At 38.9% G+C, this 15277-nt stretch overlaps 1 protein-coding gene across 4 annotated transcripts in view; it reads left to right on the forward strand.

Moving 5' to 3' along the window:
• GDA (guanine deaminase) overlaps nucleotides 1-15277 on the forward strand; it is a 295068-nt gene that overhangs the window by 238392 nt on the left and 41399 nt on the right. For all 4 annotated transcript variants that reach the window (XM_062208407.1, XM_062208409.1, XM_062208410.1 and 1 more), the window contains 3 exons: nucleotides 2683-2854; nucleotides 9952-10039; nucleotides 15067-15172. In XM_062208407.1, the coding sequence (XP_062064391.1) occupies nucleotides 2683-2854; nucleotides 9952-10039; nucleotides 15067-15172 (366 nt within the window). The remainder of the gene's footprint in view (nucleotides 1-2682; nucleotides 2855-9951; nucleotides 10040-15066; nucleotides 15173-15277) is intronic.

Genomic DNA, 15277 nt, shown 5'->3' on the forward strand with positions numbered 1-15277 from the left:
TTGAGTTTCTTCTGGTAACTCCCTAGCCTCTGATTTCTGTCACATGGATGACTTTTGCCTGTTTTTGGATGTCACATAAATAGAATGACACAATGTATAGCCATATTCTTTGTGTCTGGATTCTCCCATTCAACAGCATCTTTTTGAGATTCATCTATATTGTTACATGCATCGGTAGTTTAGTCTTTTTAATGCTTAGTAGTATTACATTGTACCATAGGTTTTTAAAAATTTCTGTTTTCTGTGATGGGTATTTAAGTGATTTCTACTTTAAGGCTCATATAAATAAAGCTGCTGTAAAGATTTTTGTGCAACCTTTTTTAAAAAAAAATGTATGTCTTGTTTTACTTGTGTAAATATTCAGGAGTGAGATGATGGTTCCTTAAGACCCTTTATGTTTAGTCAGATTTTCTCCCTCTCTCTCTCTCTCTTTTTCTCTCTCTCTCTCACACACACACACACACGTGCATGCTGTCAGTCAAGTGTTTGAGGACAAGAATTTGCTACAAGAAGTTGCCTTATTCTTCTTTGGACTCCCCACAGGCTTAGCAGAGTTCCTTAAATGTAGCAAGATACTTGGGAAATACCTATTACTTGATGGCACAGTTCAGCCACATGAAGAAGTCACACTGCCTTTTCATTGTATGCAATGAGGAAAGCAAAAGCAAAGAACTGTCATGTCCTGGAGAGCACAGTGACTGACTCTGAACACCTATTCATGCTCCCTCTCCGTGTTCCACTTGCACCATAGGCCTGCTTAACACTGCCTCCCTGCCACACTTACAAGGTGTCACTGCACTTCACTTCCATAGGGAATTGTCACCCTGAAGTATAGTCACCAAGAGTACTGAGCCTACAGACAATGTACCTGGCTTGGACTTTCAGCTCCAGAGCTGACTAATGATTTCTTTTTTCCAAGCAACTTAAGTGTCTGAAACTTTACCTTACCTTACCCTGTATAAATGAAGGTAACAATACTCGCTTGTTTCAAAAGTTTCACCAGCAACATTTATTGATGCTTTCCATTATCTAGGCAATAGTCTTTTTTTTTTTTACAGAGTTAGAGAGAGAGAGAGAGACAGAGAGAAAGGTCTTCCTTTTCCGTTGGTTCACTCCCCAAATGGCTGTTACAGCCAGCACGCTGCGCCAATCCGAAGCCAGGAGCCAGGTGCTTCCTCCTGGTCTTTCATGTGGGTGCAGGGCCCAAGCACTTGGGCCATCCTTCACTGCCTTCCCCGGGCCACAGCAGAGAGCTGGCCTGGAAGAGGGGCAACTGGGACAGAATCCGGCGCCCCAACCAGGACTAGAACCTGGAGTGCCGGCGCCGCAGGCAGAGGATTAGCCAAGTGAGCCACGGTGCTGGCCTTAGGCAATATTCTTAAACTAACTGGTCCTCAGAGTACCCCCTTGTGCTACTACCATCTCCACAGACAGAGAAAATAACATGTGGAATATCCATCTGCTGGTGTATGGGCTTCATGTCCAGGCAGTCTGAGCCCAGAGTGTATACCCTCCAGCTCTGTGATAATCTGTCTCCCTCTGCTGAGATAGTACACATAGAATGCAGTACCCAGGTCCTAGTATGTGTACTTATTCTGTAAACCCTAACTGCTGTCACTGTCATGCTCATGCTCACCATCATCACCATTCCTAGCTCTGTTTTTAAAACAAAACATTGAGGGCTGCCCATAACTTTATTTGCCTTACATTTGGCAACATGGGGAGTCTTGCCAGTATCTACTTTCAAGTTCAAATTCTTTATGTGATGTAATATTTTCTCAGGCTGATGGCAGTGGTGGTGCACATCATTGTTCAGCATATGTCTATTTGGATAAGGTTAGGCACTTAAGAGACCCTAGTGAATTAAATTAGTTCTTTACAAAAGCTTTAAGTGTTTGCTAGTAATGAGCTATCTCAATTCTGTGAATAATGTCTCTGAAGACTTAAAAATGTCTTTCCAGAACTTGGTAGTATAGGAATTAGTAGAAATGAGGATATTAATTGGTGGATCAGAATAGCAGAAGGAGTGATCGAAACATCGAGAGATGCTTGTCACAGCATCACTACTGCCTCTTCACCTGGGTGTATACCACTGACCCATTTGTGTTCCTGTCTCCTAAGACTGAGTGTCTGTACCCAGCTGCTTCTGTTTCAGAACTCGGTCCCTTCAGCAGAGGGAGAGAACTGAGTTTCTTGCCAAGGTCAAGATGGCTGTTGAATCTAAAACTGCAGCCAACCTGTTTCTCACCTTCTGCCTGCCTTAGTGACTTGTGTGTACCTTCCTCAGCCTGGCTCTGAAGACTCCCCAGTCCCCAATCCCATCTTTGTTCTCTGTCCTACAGCCACTGATTCAGAGAATGAAGTCATTGGAGTAAGTCATAGCTTCCCTGTTTCTTAGGCCACAACAGCCTTGCTCCTACCCAGTGCTGTATTTTCCACCCCTCACCATGTTTAGTTAGCCTCACAGCCACCATATAAACTTAGGAGCTGTACCCTTCCTAGCAGAGCTTTATTTTGGTTTCCTGACCCCTAAATACCAGGAGAATTTAGTTATTTGGTTGCATCAGCTTTAATCCTGTGTGAGATGAACAATAAATCATTGTCAAGAGACAATGTGATTTAAAGACATGGAAAATTACTAAAGATGTTATTAACTACTTCTCTCCTCATCTTAATTTCCAGTGAGTTCTTCATGCCTGGGCTGGTTGACACTCACATCCATGCCCCTCAGTATTTGTTTGCTGGAAGTAACGTAGATCTACCACTTTTGGAGTGGTTGGCCAAGTACACATTTCCTTCAGAACACAGGTTCAGGAACATCGACTTTGCTGAAGAAGTCTACACCAGAGTTGTTGTAAGTATCCCGTGCATGAGTATTGAGTTATGGTTGGTCATCTATAGCAATCTGTCTTGAGACAGATTTCAGTTATAAATTATAGGTACTTAAGACTAGGAAAGACCAAAGAGAATTTTCTACTCCTTTGTGACCATCTCACTTACATAGCTAGTCAGTGGTAAAGAGAATTTGAATCCAAGTTCCTTAATACTCATTCTGGTTGGCTCTATGTTACTCTCTTTTTCTTATTGTGTTTTACATTATCAAAAAATTTGACTTAAATGCATATGTGTGTTTCCTGCTCCTGCCAATTCATAATTCTGTTCTTAGGACCATATGGATTAGATAGAGACCTTTGGAAAGTTGTGTGACTCACTTTTCCCATCTGTAAAAAATACAAATAATGATCATACCTACTTCCTAGAAGTAGTATGGGAATTCAGGTTAATATTTGTGAGGTTCTTAAAATGGTGTCTAACACATGGTAAGAACTATATAGTTTTTAAAAAAAAATACCCAAGGAAATCTAAAATTAAAATAATCAATTACTTTTGGAAAGATAGCTTGTTGTTTTTGTAGCTCTAAAGGGAAAGATAAAAGGATAGTCCCTTATCACAGAGCACACGGGACTGGCGAGCGTTAACACCACTAGAGGGAACTCTGGGGCTAATTCAGTCATTGAACAGTAGTTCCAGTGTATTGCCAAGTGAACCAAGTCACTTCAAGAAGTTCGTGGAAAATGGAATTAAAAGATGAGTTTAGTTTGATGTGAAAAATGTGGAGTTCTAACCTTTTTTTAGAATATGAATTTTCCTCAACATTTTGAAGACTCCTTGAATGCATGGATTTCAAAATTATTTTACATCAAAATAAACATATTTTAATTCTATATTCTCTGAACTTTTTGAAGTCCCCTCATATTTTGAAGATTCTGAAAATGTTCTCCCTTCTGCTTTCAAGGAAATTACTTCCTTTTTATCTGTTCTAAGCCTATCCCCTGAACCAGAATACACGTAGCAACCAGAAGCAACTTCTAGAACAGTGAAATCAAAACTACAAATGCCTTTTGGTTTGGCCATTGCCTGCTGTTGTTCAGCACATATGGTCTAAACACTGCTGGGTTTTTGTGGGGTCCACTGAGGATTTTTCTCCTAAGGTCTTAACTATTTGGTGGGACAATATTTCAGGCCTCCTGGTTATTGGCCTAGTAAGCCTGCCAGTTTGCCTTGTCTTGCATCATTCCACCCTTAGACTAAAAGCAAGCACAAACATTTACACACTTGCCTCACTTAATTATAAATTCAGTGTAATTGTGGAACCCACGTATTTAACTTGCATCCACATGACACCAGAAAAACTGAGGACAAAAGTTATGAATGAAACTGCTGCTGCAATGTGTTAATGAACTGTGCTAACCGTACTAAATCTTTATCCTCAAAACTTATTTATACCTTGCATTGGTCTGAAGGGGATTTGAGTTGGTTAAAATTGCATAATCTGTAATAAAATAAAATAAAATAACTGAAAAGGAAAAAAAAAAGATGGGAGAAAAAAAAAAAAGAAGCAAACCCATGCCATTGAGTATGCACCTGTTAGGGTTAGTCACAAATTTGGCTTTAAGTCTTCTAGTCTAGTGCCTGACCCAGGGAGGTAAATAATTAAATTTACACTCTGCATATGATAAAAGAACACATTTGTTAAGATAAAGCCTATCTAGTCCCCATATCAAAACTTAAGAAAATTAGTCTCAATATTTCTTAATGTGGATAGATGCTGTTTTCTCAAAACATGTGAGTCTACTTCAGAAAATTCATGACAAAATAGAATAAAAAGATAAGTTATGTTGGTGCGAAATTTTTAATTCCATGTGTAGGGTTTTTCATAATAAGCATTTCTGTGAACACTTTGAAGTACCTTCTTACATTATGAAGATGCTACAGTATCAGAAAGTTCAAATGTTTTTTTTTGTTGTTGTTGTTCAGAGAGATACAGTGTCAAGGACTGAATATACTTCAGGCAATACTCCATAAACATTATTTCTTACACCAGAGATTTAAGCATTTGATGTCAATAAATACAAACTAGGTTTTATTTCTAACAAGCATTTGCAATGCATATATCACATGTTTCCGGTTATTTGCAAGCCCACACATTTTGACACATGGATGAGCCAATGGTTAACATCTGTTTCATAGAGATGAACCTGTCTCTAAGCTGAAGGATTTCTGAGATAATGCAAAGGGATATGAAGGAAGTACACATGAGTAAAACTAAAAATTCTTTTGTTTTCTATTTCCTCCCCCAGGAAACAGGTATAGATGTACTTCAGCAAACTCACACCATACATTGTGGCAGAGATAATTTAATCTGCCAATAATTTAATACATATTTTAGTAAATATCTCTTAAGTGAAACCTAGAATATCTCCAGTTAACCACTGCAAACTGCATGAGAGATTTTAATTTCAAATGGAACTGAAATAAGCTTAAAAAGTCTAGAAAGTTCAAGAATCTTCCCAAATTATAGTTAAGGAACAGGAGAGTAAGTATACTAAGACAACCAGTTGCAAGTATTCTCCTGGATAACAGAATGAATGGTTATCTTATGGAGTTGTCAATCACTGGGCAGATGAATAAGGAATCCAACCAATTCCAAAGACATATGGTGAGTCAGACCACCTATTTTAGCTACTGGAAATCACCCAACCTATTAAAAGTCCATTGCTACTGGCCTAGAAGTTCATGGTCATCTTAACTTTGGAATCCATTTTGAGCTCACAAAGCTTGATCTCAAAGCACTTTCTGTCAAAAATTGTAGGTCAGGGAAAGGTTGAGAAACAGCCAGAAGTTTGCTGATGTCCTTGACAGACTTATTTACAAATTAGAAAACTCCGTATTTGTTATTAGTTCTCTCTAACACTTGTGAGGAACTAGAGTAGGATAGTGGCTTGGGGGAAACCCAAACAGAAAGAATGAAGAAAGAAAGTAGCTCACTTTAGAGTAAAATTTTTAATCCAAACTCTTTTTTTTTTCTAGCTATGTAAGTAACAAATGTTTAGCTGGGGTATTTAAATAAATGAATTCAAATAAAAGCAAACAGGAGTAGTTTCTGGATTCCTTCCCCTCTCTCTCCCTTCCATCTTCTTACCTTCTTTTTTCTTTTCTCTGTGGGCTCTTGCTGTCCTCTTCTTTGACTATAATTTGGGAAGATTCTTGAACTTTCTTAACTTTTTGGTTCATTCCATTACAATTTGAAACCACAATTTCCCAAGCAGTTAAACTTCTCCTCTAATCCACACATTCCCTCGCTCAGTCTTGACCTCCAGAATGGGATTAAATTCCCAGCCTCTGTGTGGTGCTTCCATTATATTCATTGCTAGATGACCACATTTTTGTTTCATCTTCAAGCCAAGATTGTAGGCAGGTGCTTATTAATTTTGAGAGTTTAGAAAAACTTGGATTATGTTTATGTTTTAAGTGACTTGAACTGGCATTCCAGTACAGGATGGGAGCATTTGAAACTAAAGCTAAAGCCACCACAACACAATACCTGCCCCTAGTTTCATTTTTAACATCTGTACTTTAATGATGAGCTTAACTTTTTCTTTTACTACTGGGATCCCTGTTTTTGAATGCATTCTTCATTTTGTTAGGACACAAGTTGTGACAATCCTTTCCAATAAACTTGGGTGACAAACATTACAAATCCTTGAATTACATAAAGGTTTATTTTCCTCTTACTCTTGAATGGTATTCTATTTGAAAGGATTTGCCTACCAGCATTGAATAAGCAGATGATAATCTGATTCTCATTCCTTTTCCACTAATTTGCTGGCCTTCAGCATATTTTTGTTTATTCTTCATATTCTGAAATTTCAATTGTACATTAATTTTCCAGTTCATTTTCTTGATTACATAGACTTCTGCATTCTCTCCAATCCATTTTTCTTTTGATGTTTTCTGGAAAAATATTGAAACTTCTGGATCTATTTTTGTGTTGCTGAAGTCCATCCTTAGAGAAAGCCATGGCCCAATTTTGGAAAGCATTAATTCAGTCTTACTGTTACAGTAGCCTGTTCCCTTTTTCAAGGAGACAATATCTTGTTCATATAAAGAAGCCACTTGTATATGTCTCTTATTTTAGTAATTCTGCTTCCTCACGTGTTCATTCAATAAGCACTTAGCTCACGCAGGGGTCCAGATACTTCTCTAATTGCTGGAGATTAAATCTGATGTCTCTGTCATGGTGAGAGCTTTTCTATGGGACTTGCCATGTTAAGGGAAATTGTGAGAGCATCTGTGTTTATAGTTTAGGATCTAAACACCCTCTACAGGTAGCTAAATGTACTTTATTTTATGTGCAAAATTTCTTAAGATTTGGACAGGTTGATGTAAAACTTCAGATACAAATGCTCTTGACCTTTGGGATTAGTTAACATCATTGTTCAACAATTGACTAAAAAGCTGAGTAGAGCTGCAGGCTAAGGCTGGACATGCACTTCCCTGTTATTTTAACTCAAAACCTCGTCTCTCCTGCTGACATCTGAGCTTCTGACTGCTGTTCCAGTCAAGCCTTTATATTTCACAAAGGAGGAAATGGATGCTGAGAAAGTAGTTTTCTCAGGTCTTATAGCTAAAAATGGGAAAAAAGCAAGAAAGAATCCCAATCAGGGAATTTTCCTCTGCACTTACAGAATCTTCTGCTAAAGACTGAACCGTAAGTAGTCAGGTCAACCAGGCCTTCTCCCAGGGGCTCCAGTAGGTCAGACATTACCAATCCAGTCTTCTTCCTTGAAGATCCTCCCATGTCCTGTCAGTCTCTTGTTTCCTTCTTGTTGGTACTTGGCATTCCCTTATCCTCTGTCATGTTTAGTCCCTATTCCCTGAATCCAGGAATTCCTTTTCTTTATCTCTCTCATTTCGCCACAGCACATCTACTAGGAGCTTCCTAAAACAGAGTTTATGGAGGGTAAAATTTTCACATCTTTCAAATGCACTCCACCTTCACATATCTTTACTCTGTGTATTCTCTATTCTGCCTTCACATACCTCTGTTTGTGTCTGTTCACACTTGATTGGTAATTTACCAGGGTATAAAACTCTACCTTAAAAATACTTCGCCAGGGGCCAGCGCTGTGGCGCAATGGGTTAACGCCCTGGCTTGAAGCACCAGCATCCCATATGGGCGCCAGTTCAGGACCCGGCTGCTCCATTTCAATCAGCTCTCTGCTATGGCCTGGGAGGGCGGTGGAGGATGGCCCAAGTGCTTGGGTCTCTGCACCCACGTAGGAGACCCGGAGGAAGCCCCTGGCTTCGGATGGGCACAGCTCCGGCCGTTGTGGCCAACTGGGGAGTGAACCAACAGATGGAAGACTCTCTCTCTGCCTCTCCTCTCTCTGTGTAACTCTTTAAATAAATAAATATTTTTAAAAAATAATAAATAACTTCGCCAGAATTTTGAAGGTGTTCTGCCTCCAGCATGTTGGTAAAAAAGCAAAAAATCCAGCACCATTGTGATTTCTGTCATTTGTCTATGACTGGTTTTCTTTTCCTGGGAGCTTTTGGTGTCTTTTCTTTACTCAAAGACTTAATATCTCACAGTTATATGGATTTCTTTGCATTCTGTTTTTACTTGCTGTGCTGAGAATTCTGTGAAAATTTTTAGTTTGGAGACTAATATCATATCTCAGGTAATTTTGTTACCTCTATTTAAACAAAAAAAAATTTTAAATTCTAATTCTAAATATTGTACCTCCCAGATTAAGCCAATTTTCTTATAATTTTACCCCTAACTTCCAACTTTCTTTTTTTCTGAGAGATTCTGTACTGATTTAATCCATTTAACAGCTTCTAAACTTCACTTTTAATATTTTTACTTTTGGAGAGCTCTTGTTCTCCAATTTTCATAGCATTCTGTCCTTGCTTTGTGGATGCAATGTCCTATTTTATTTCGTTGAGGATGTTAATCCCAGTTCTTTTTTATAAACTGAGCTTCCTTTTGACTTTGTACATTATGTGTCCTTTAAGGTTTTTCCAGATTCTCCCTCCACTCTCCACCTGTCTGCATTTTAAGGTTGTTTTCCTCTAGTGTCTGTTAAAGCTTCAACGTCCATTCATCTTTAAATGTGATATTCTGAGATGCTGATTGGAAGATCTGGGAAGAGGCAGCTCCTGTGACTTGGTGAACTTTATTATAGGATGGACAGTGAAGCCACTGAACAGCCCTTACAGTTGTGGGTTCCCAACTTCGCTCTGAGGACAGCTGTCTTCTAGAGCCTTTGATTTTCTTGAGGAATGAGTGCCCCAGTCTCCTACCAGCAGTGGTAAGGGCAGTGCACATGGCCTTCTGAGGAACGGGTCAGCTGGATCTCCAATGAAACCTCTTCTTCACCTTGACTTTCTGGGCTTGCCCCTCTAAACAGTAACTAGTTTTTACAAATATCTCCTACAAGGACTAGGTTGGGAATGATCAGTTGATTGCAACAGGGAAAAGCAAGAATCTTGTAGGGTTTATCCTCTGTACACAGACTTCCAGATAATCCCCCATCAGCACCTGCTTGCTTCTCTTTCTCTTTCCAAATTGCTCTTGGGCTCTTCTTCATGTTTTTTGTCTTCCAAAAAGATGTTGACATGTTTCCTTGCTCATATCTCCTCTCAAGTTCTCCTTTTAGGTTAATAAATTCTCTACTGTTATGCTAGTGGAATTTGCTAAGGAAAGGAGATAGATATACATGATCTGTTCAGTTAGACTAGAAATCTGCCTGAATGATTTTACACAGCAATAGATATAAAAATATTATTACATACTCCAAGATGCAATAAAATTTGGATATCCTGAAATAGTCCTAGGAATAAAGAATTAATTAGTATCACATTTTATGAATTCTGGAACCCAGAACTGTGTGAATCTAGGAAATCAAAAGTATCAAGTTCTCCTCCAGCTAACACTTTCAGAATATAAATACTTTTGCCATTTACTTAACTACATTCCATATCAAGATGGCATACCTTTAAATAAAAACATTTTAAAATTAAAAACTAGAACTCTATTTTCATCCGTACATGCCATGTGACTTTGAGCACACACGATTCAGAGTTTTTGTGATTTATTTTTAGAGGAGAACACTAAAGAATGGAACAACCACAGCCTGTTACTTTGGAACAATTCACACTGACTCATCTCTGCTCCTTGCGGAAATTACAGGTGAGCAGATGAAAACAGGGTTCATGGGCACATCAAGCTAAGAGAGCTAGACCATGCCTGGCACCAACTCATACTTGTGGGCAGTCTTGCCTTTTCATTGCTAGAATTGCATTTTTTTTACAGGTAATTAAGTGTGTATAACCATGGTCCAGGAATGTTCTTTATTGTTTAAGTACTTTGATTAGTTGCTTATGATTTCTGGTTTAAAAAGGTTGTACTGGGATCTGAATTTTGTATATTAATTTAGGATTTTATAGGACAAGCTTACTAATCCTAGCCTTGGCAACAGTTATTATTTCCAAATCAACAGATGCATTTTGGCTATTGGCTAGACCCGGAACACTATGCTAGATGCTGGGAACACAATGAAACAGAAAATAGTTTCTGCCCTTGGGGAACCAGACAGAATACCTACACACATTGATTAATAACTCTGGTAACATTTGTGATACTGTTACTAGACATCTAGCACTGTGCAAGTCACTCTATATGGATTGGCTTAGCAGCTAACAGCCTTCTTTTTTTAAGATTTTATTTATTTATTTGCCAAGTAGAGTCACAGACAATGAGAAAGAGACAGAGGGAGACAGAGAGAAAGGTCTTTCTTCTGTTGGTTCATTCCCTAAATGGCCGCAATGGCCCGAGCTGTGCCGATCCGAAGCCAGGAGCCAGCTACTTCCTCCTGGTCTCCCATGTGATTGCAGGGGCCCAAGCACCTGGGCCTTCCTCTACTGCCTTCCAAGGCCACAGCAAAGAGCTGGACTGGAAGAGGAGCAACCAGGACTAGAACCGGCTCCCATATGGGATGCCGGCGCCACAGGTGGAGGATTAACCTAGTGCGCCACGGTGCCAGCCCCATCTAACAGCCTTCTAAGATAGTTATTGATGTCCTCATGTTACAGATGGATGAAATGATCACAGAGATCATGACAAAGTTGCACGGATACTAAAGAGAGCTGAGACTGGGTTTAGGTTGGTAATTCTAAAACTTGTACCCAGCACAGTGTGTGGCACATTACAGGAGCTCAGTACAAGCTGTTGACTGATACACTGATACCATTGCTTGATGGCTAAGGTAGTTTATACCAAAGGCCTTGATGTGTGATGCTAAAAGTTAGCATTATAGTTTTCAGAGGAGGATAAGAAGAATCAAGGCCAGGTCATCTGGGAAGATATCATGGAGAGGACCTTTATTCTGGGCTTTGGGGGGAAGATAAAATCAGGAGAGAGTAACATATCTTCTAGACACAGGAAATTACATGAGCAGAGGGCTGGAGAAAGGAGTATCTATGGTGGATATGGCAACAGGAAGCAGAACAGTTTAACTGGAGGAGGGGTTCCAATCCATGGTGGGCTGGGAGGGGGGGCTGGGCAGATGGGATGGTTCTGATTTTGGAGGAGCTTGAATGTGTGCATCAAAGACTCAAAGAAGGTTTGAATCAGGTGAGTGAAATAATGAAGGTGATATTTTAAGCAATACTAATCTAATGGCCTGATATTAAAATAAATTACAGAGAAAAGAGAGAGACAGAAATACTTTAGAAAGATTCTTATGACTGGGTGGTAACATTACAAAAATAATCACATTGCCCTAGGTAGTTTCAGCCTCTCAGTGGAAATAAGAGTTCTTGCTAGGAAGGACTATGTTTTCCAGGGCTGAGAGCTGCTAGTAGTACTCAGCAAAAATGCCTCCCATATAATGATAGTGGCATTGCTACCCTTTTACATACAGTACTGCATATATTCCTCGTACCCTGCACATAGTAGAAGACCCTGGGCACATATAGGTCTCAACAGTGAATATCCTTCATCCCTGGAGTAATCAGAGACATAAGGAATCCAACCCAAGTCTATTGAAACCCAGGAGCCATGTTCTACACCCTGCTGTGTTTTGTGTAAGAAAGGGCCATCACAGAAAGAGAGAGACTCAATCCAAGGGGTGATGATAGAGTAGAAGGATGGAGACTGTGATTCAGTTGGGTTTGGGGGTGGGGGTAGAGAAGAGAGAAGGAGAAGGAACAGAGTATAGCTATGTCAAGGACTGATCAAGTGTTTTCCTGAAGTCTGTGACTGTCCCTCCTTTACCAAGTGCTCAGATGAGAGCAAAGCTATTTATGACTTTAGGAAACATACTGGCCAAAAGGACAACAGAGAAAGAGGACAATAGGCCAATATCCCTGATGAACATAGATGCAAAAATCCTCAACAAAATACTAACTAATCAAATCCAACAACACATCAGAAAGATCATTCACCCAGACCAAGTGGGATTTATCCCTGGTATGCAGGGATGGTTCAACATTCACAAATCAATAAATGTGATATATCACATTGACAAACTGAAGAACAGAAGCCATATGGTTATCTCAATAGTTGCAGAGAAAGCATTTGATAAAATACAACATCCTTTCATGATGAAAACTTTACGTAAATTGGGTAAAGAAGGAACATTCCTCAACACAATCAAGGCAATTTATGACAAACCCATGGCCAGCATCGTACTGAATGAGGAAAAGTTGGAAGCAACCCAACTAAGATCTGGAATCAGACAAAGATGCCCACTCTCACCATTGCTATTTAATGTAGTCCTAGAAGTTTTAGCCAGAGCTATTAGACAAGAAAAAGAAATCAAAGAGATACAAATTCGAAAGGAGGAAGTCAAACTATCCCATTTGCAGATGACATGATTCTATACATAGGAGATACAAAAGACTCTACTGAGACACTATTGGAACTCACAGAAGAGTTTGGCAAAGTAGCAGGATATAAAAATCAACACACAAAAATCAATAACCTTTGCATACACAGATAATGTATGGCTGAGAAAGAACTTTAAAGATCAATTTCACTCACAATAGCTCCAAAAAGAATAAAATACCTTGGAATGAATTTAGCCAAGGATATCAAAGATCTCTACAATGAAAATTATAAAACACTAAAGAAAGAAATAGAAGAAGGCATTAAAAAATGGAAAAATCTTCCATGTTTATGGATTGGAAGAATCAACATCAACAAAATGTCCGTGCTACCAAAAGCGACTTACAGATTCAATGCAATCCCAATCCAACCACATTCTTCACAGATCTAGAAAATGATGCTAAAATTCAGATGGGAACATAGGAGACCCCAAATAGCTAAAGCAATCCTGTACAACAAAAACAAAGCTGAAGGCATCACAATACCTGATTTTAAGACATGGTACAGGGCAGTTATAGCCAAAACAGCCTGTACTGGCATAAAAACAGATGGGTGGGCCAGTGGAACAGAATGGAAATTACAGAAATCAATCCCATGCATCTACAATTAGCTTATCTTCCACAAAGGAGCTAAAATCAATCCCTGGAGCAAAGACTGTCTCTTCAACAAATGGTGTTGTGAAAACTGGATCTCCACATGCAGAAGAAGTATGAAACTAGACCCCTACCTTACACCTGATACAAAAATCCACTCAAAGTGAATCAAAGACCTAAATCTATGACTCAATACCATTAAATTACTAGAGAACATTGAGGAAACCCTGCAAGACATTGGCATAGGCATAGACTCCATGGAAAAGACCCCAGAAGCATAGGCTACTAAAGCCAAAATTGACAAATGGGATTACATCAAGCTGAAGAACTTCTGCACTGCAAAATAAACACTCAGCAAAGTGAAGAAGAAACTGACAGAATGGGAGAAATTATTTGTAAACTATGCAACAGATAAAGGATTAACATCCAGAATCTATAAAGAGCTTAAGAAATTCAACAATAAAAAAACAAACATTCCAGTTAAGAAATGGGCAAAGGATTTAAACAGGCATCTTCCAAGAAAAGAATTTCAAATGGCCAACAGACACTTGAAAAAATGCTCAGGATCACTAGCCATCAGGGAAATACAAATCAAAACCACAAGGAGGTTTCACCTCACTCCAGTTAGAAATCAACAAACAACAAATGCTGGTGAGGATGTGGGAAAAAAAGGTACTCTAATCCACTGTTGGTGGAATGTAAACTGGTACAGCCACTGTGGAAGACAGTATATTGATACCTCAGAAATTAGAATACAGACCCACGTTATGATGCAACCACCCCACCCCTGGGAATTTACTCAAACCACAAGAAATCAGCATATGAAAGAGTGATCTGTACCCTCCCTGTTCATTGCAGTACAAATCATAGTAACTAAGATACGAAGTCAGCCCAGATGTATATCAACTTTTGACTGGATAAAGAAATTATGGTATATACACTATGGAGTACTACTCATCTGTTAAAAAAAAAAATGAAATCCTATCTTTTACAATAATATGGACACAACTGGAAACTTTATATTTAGTAAAATAAATCAGTCCCCAAACGACAGATATGTTATGTTTTCTCTGTTCCGAGGTAATAGAGTACCAAAAATGTAGTGCATTGGAGTGAAAAGAGCATTTTGAGATTTGATGATTGTTTACAGCCCTTGACTCTTCTGTTGAAGAACAGTGTTTTCTTCTTCATACTGTTTGTTGAACTCTTTTACTTAGTGTACGGTTAACTTTATGATTATTAAGTAAACTGAAAATAAATCTTTGTAAAAATCAAGAGTGGGAATGTGAGAGGGAAGAAGAAAAAGGGTTGGAACATGGTGGGAAGGGAGGGTAGGGTGGGAAGTATCACTGTGATCCTAAATCTATAATATGAAATACATGAAACTTGTATAACTTTAATAAAATTTTAAAAAGAAAAAGAAAAGAAAACATTCTGACTAGCAAAGGGAAAAGTGGAGTAATGAGTAAAACCCTCTCAATTATTACCTGGCCAGCCTAGGAGTGGGATGGAGGAGGTGGTGGGTTAAAATTTTGAATGACAGAAGTTTCACTATGTGCCGAATTTAATGGTGTTTTGTTGTTGCCTTTGTTCTTAAGTGGTAGGATAGTGGGCAATCTTTTCTACTCTCACTTAGGTTTTTCATAAGGATTTGAGTTTCAAAATGCCTGTTAAAAGGTCACAAAAGGTACTGTTTAAGAAAGAAATGCATCTTTAAATTGTTTTATTTTTTCACAGATAAATTTGGGCAGAGGGCATTTGTGGGCAAAGTATGCATGGATTTGAATGACACTGTTCCAGAATACAAAGAAACTACTGAGGAATCCATCAAGGAAACAGAGAGGTAACACCCTCATTTGTCATGATTTGCCTTGAGGATGGGTACCTTTGCAGCAGCACTCAGGGAATCTGGGATAGAAAGAGGAAACAAGATGCTGTTGTAATGCAG

Source organism: Lepus europaeus, chromosome 12 (genome assembly GCF_033115175.1).
Source record: "Lepus europaeus isolate LE1 chromosome 12, mLepTim1.pri, whole genome shotgun sequence".
Taxonomy (NCBI): Eukaryota; Metazoa; Chordata; class Mammalia; order Lagomorpha; family Leporidae; genus Lepus; species Lepus europaeus.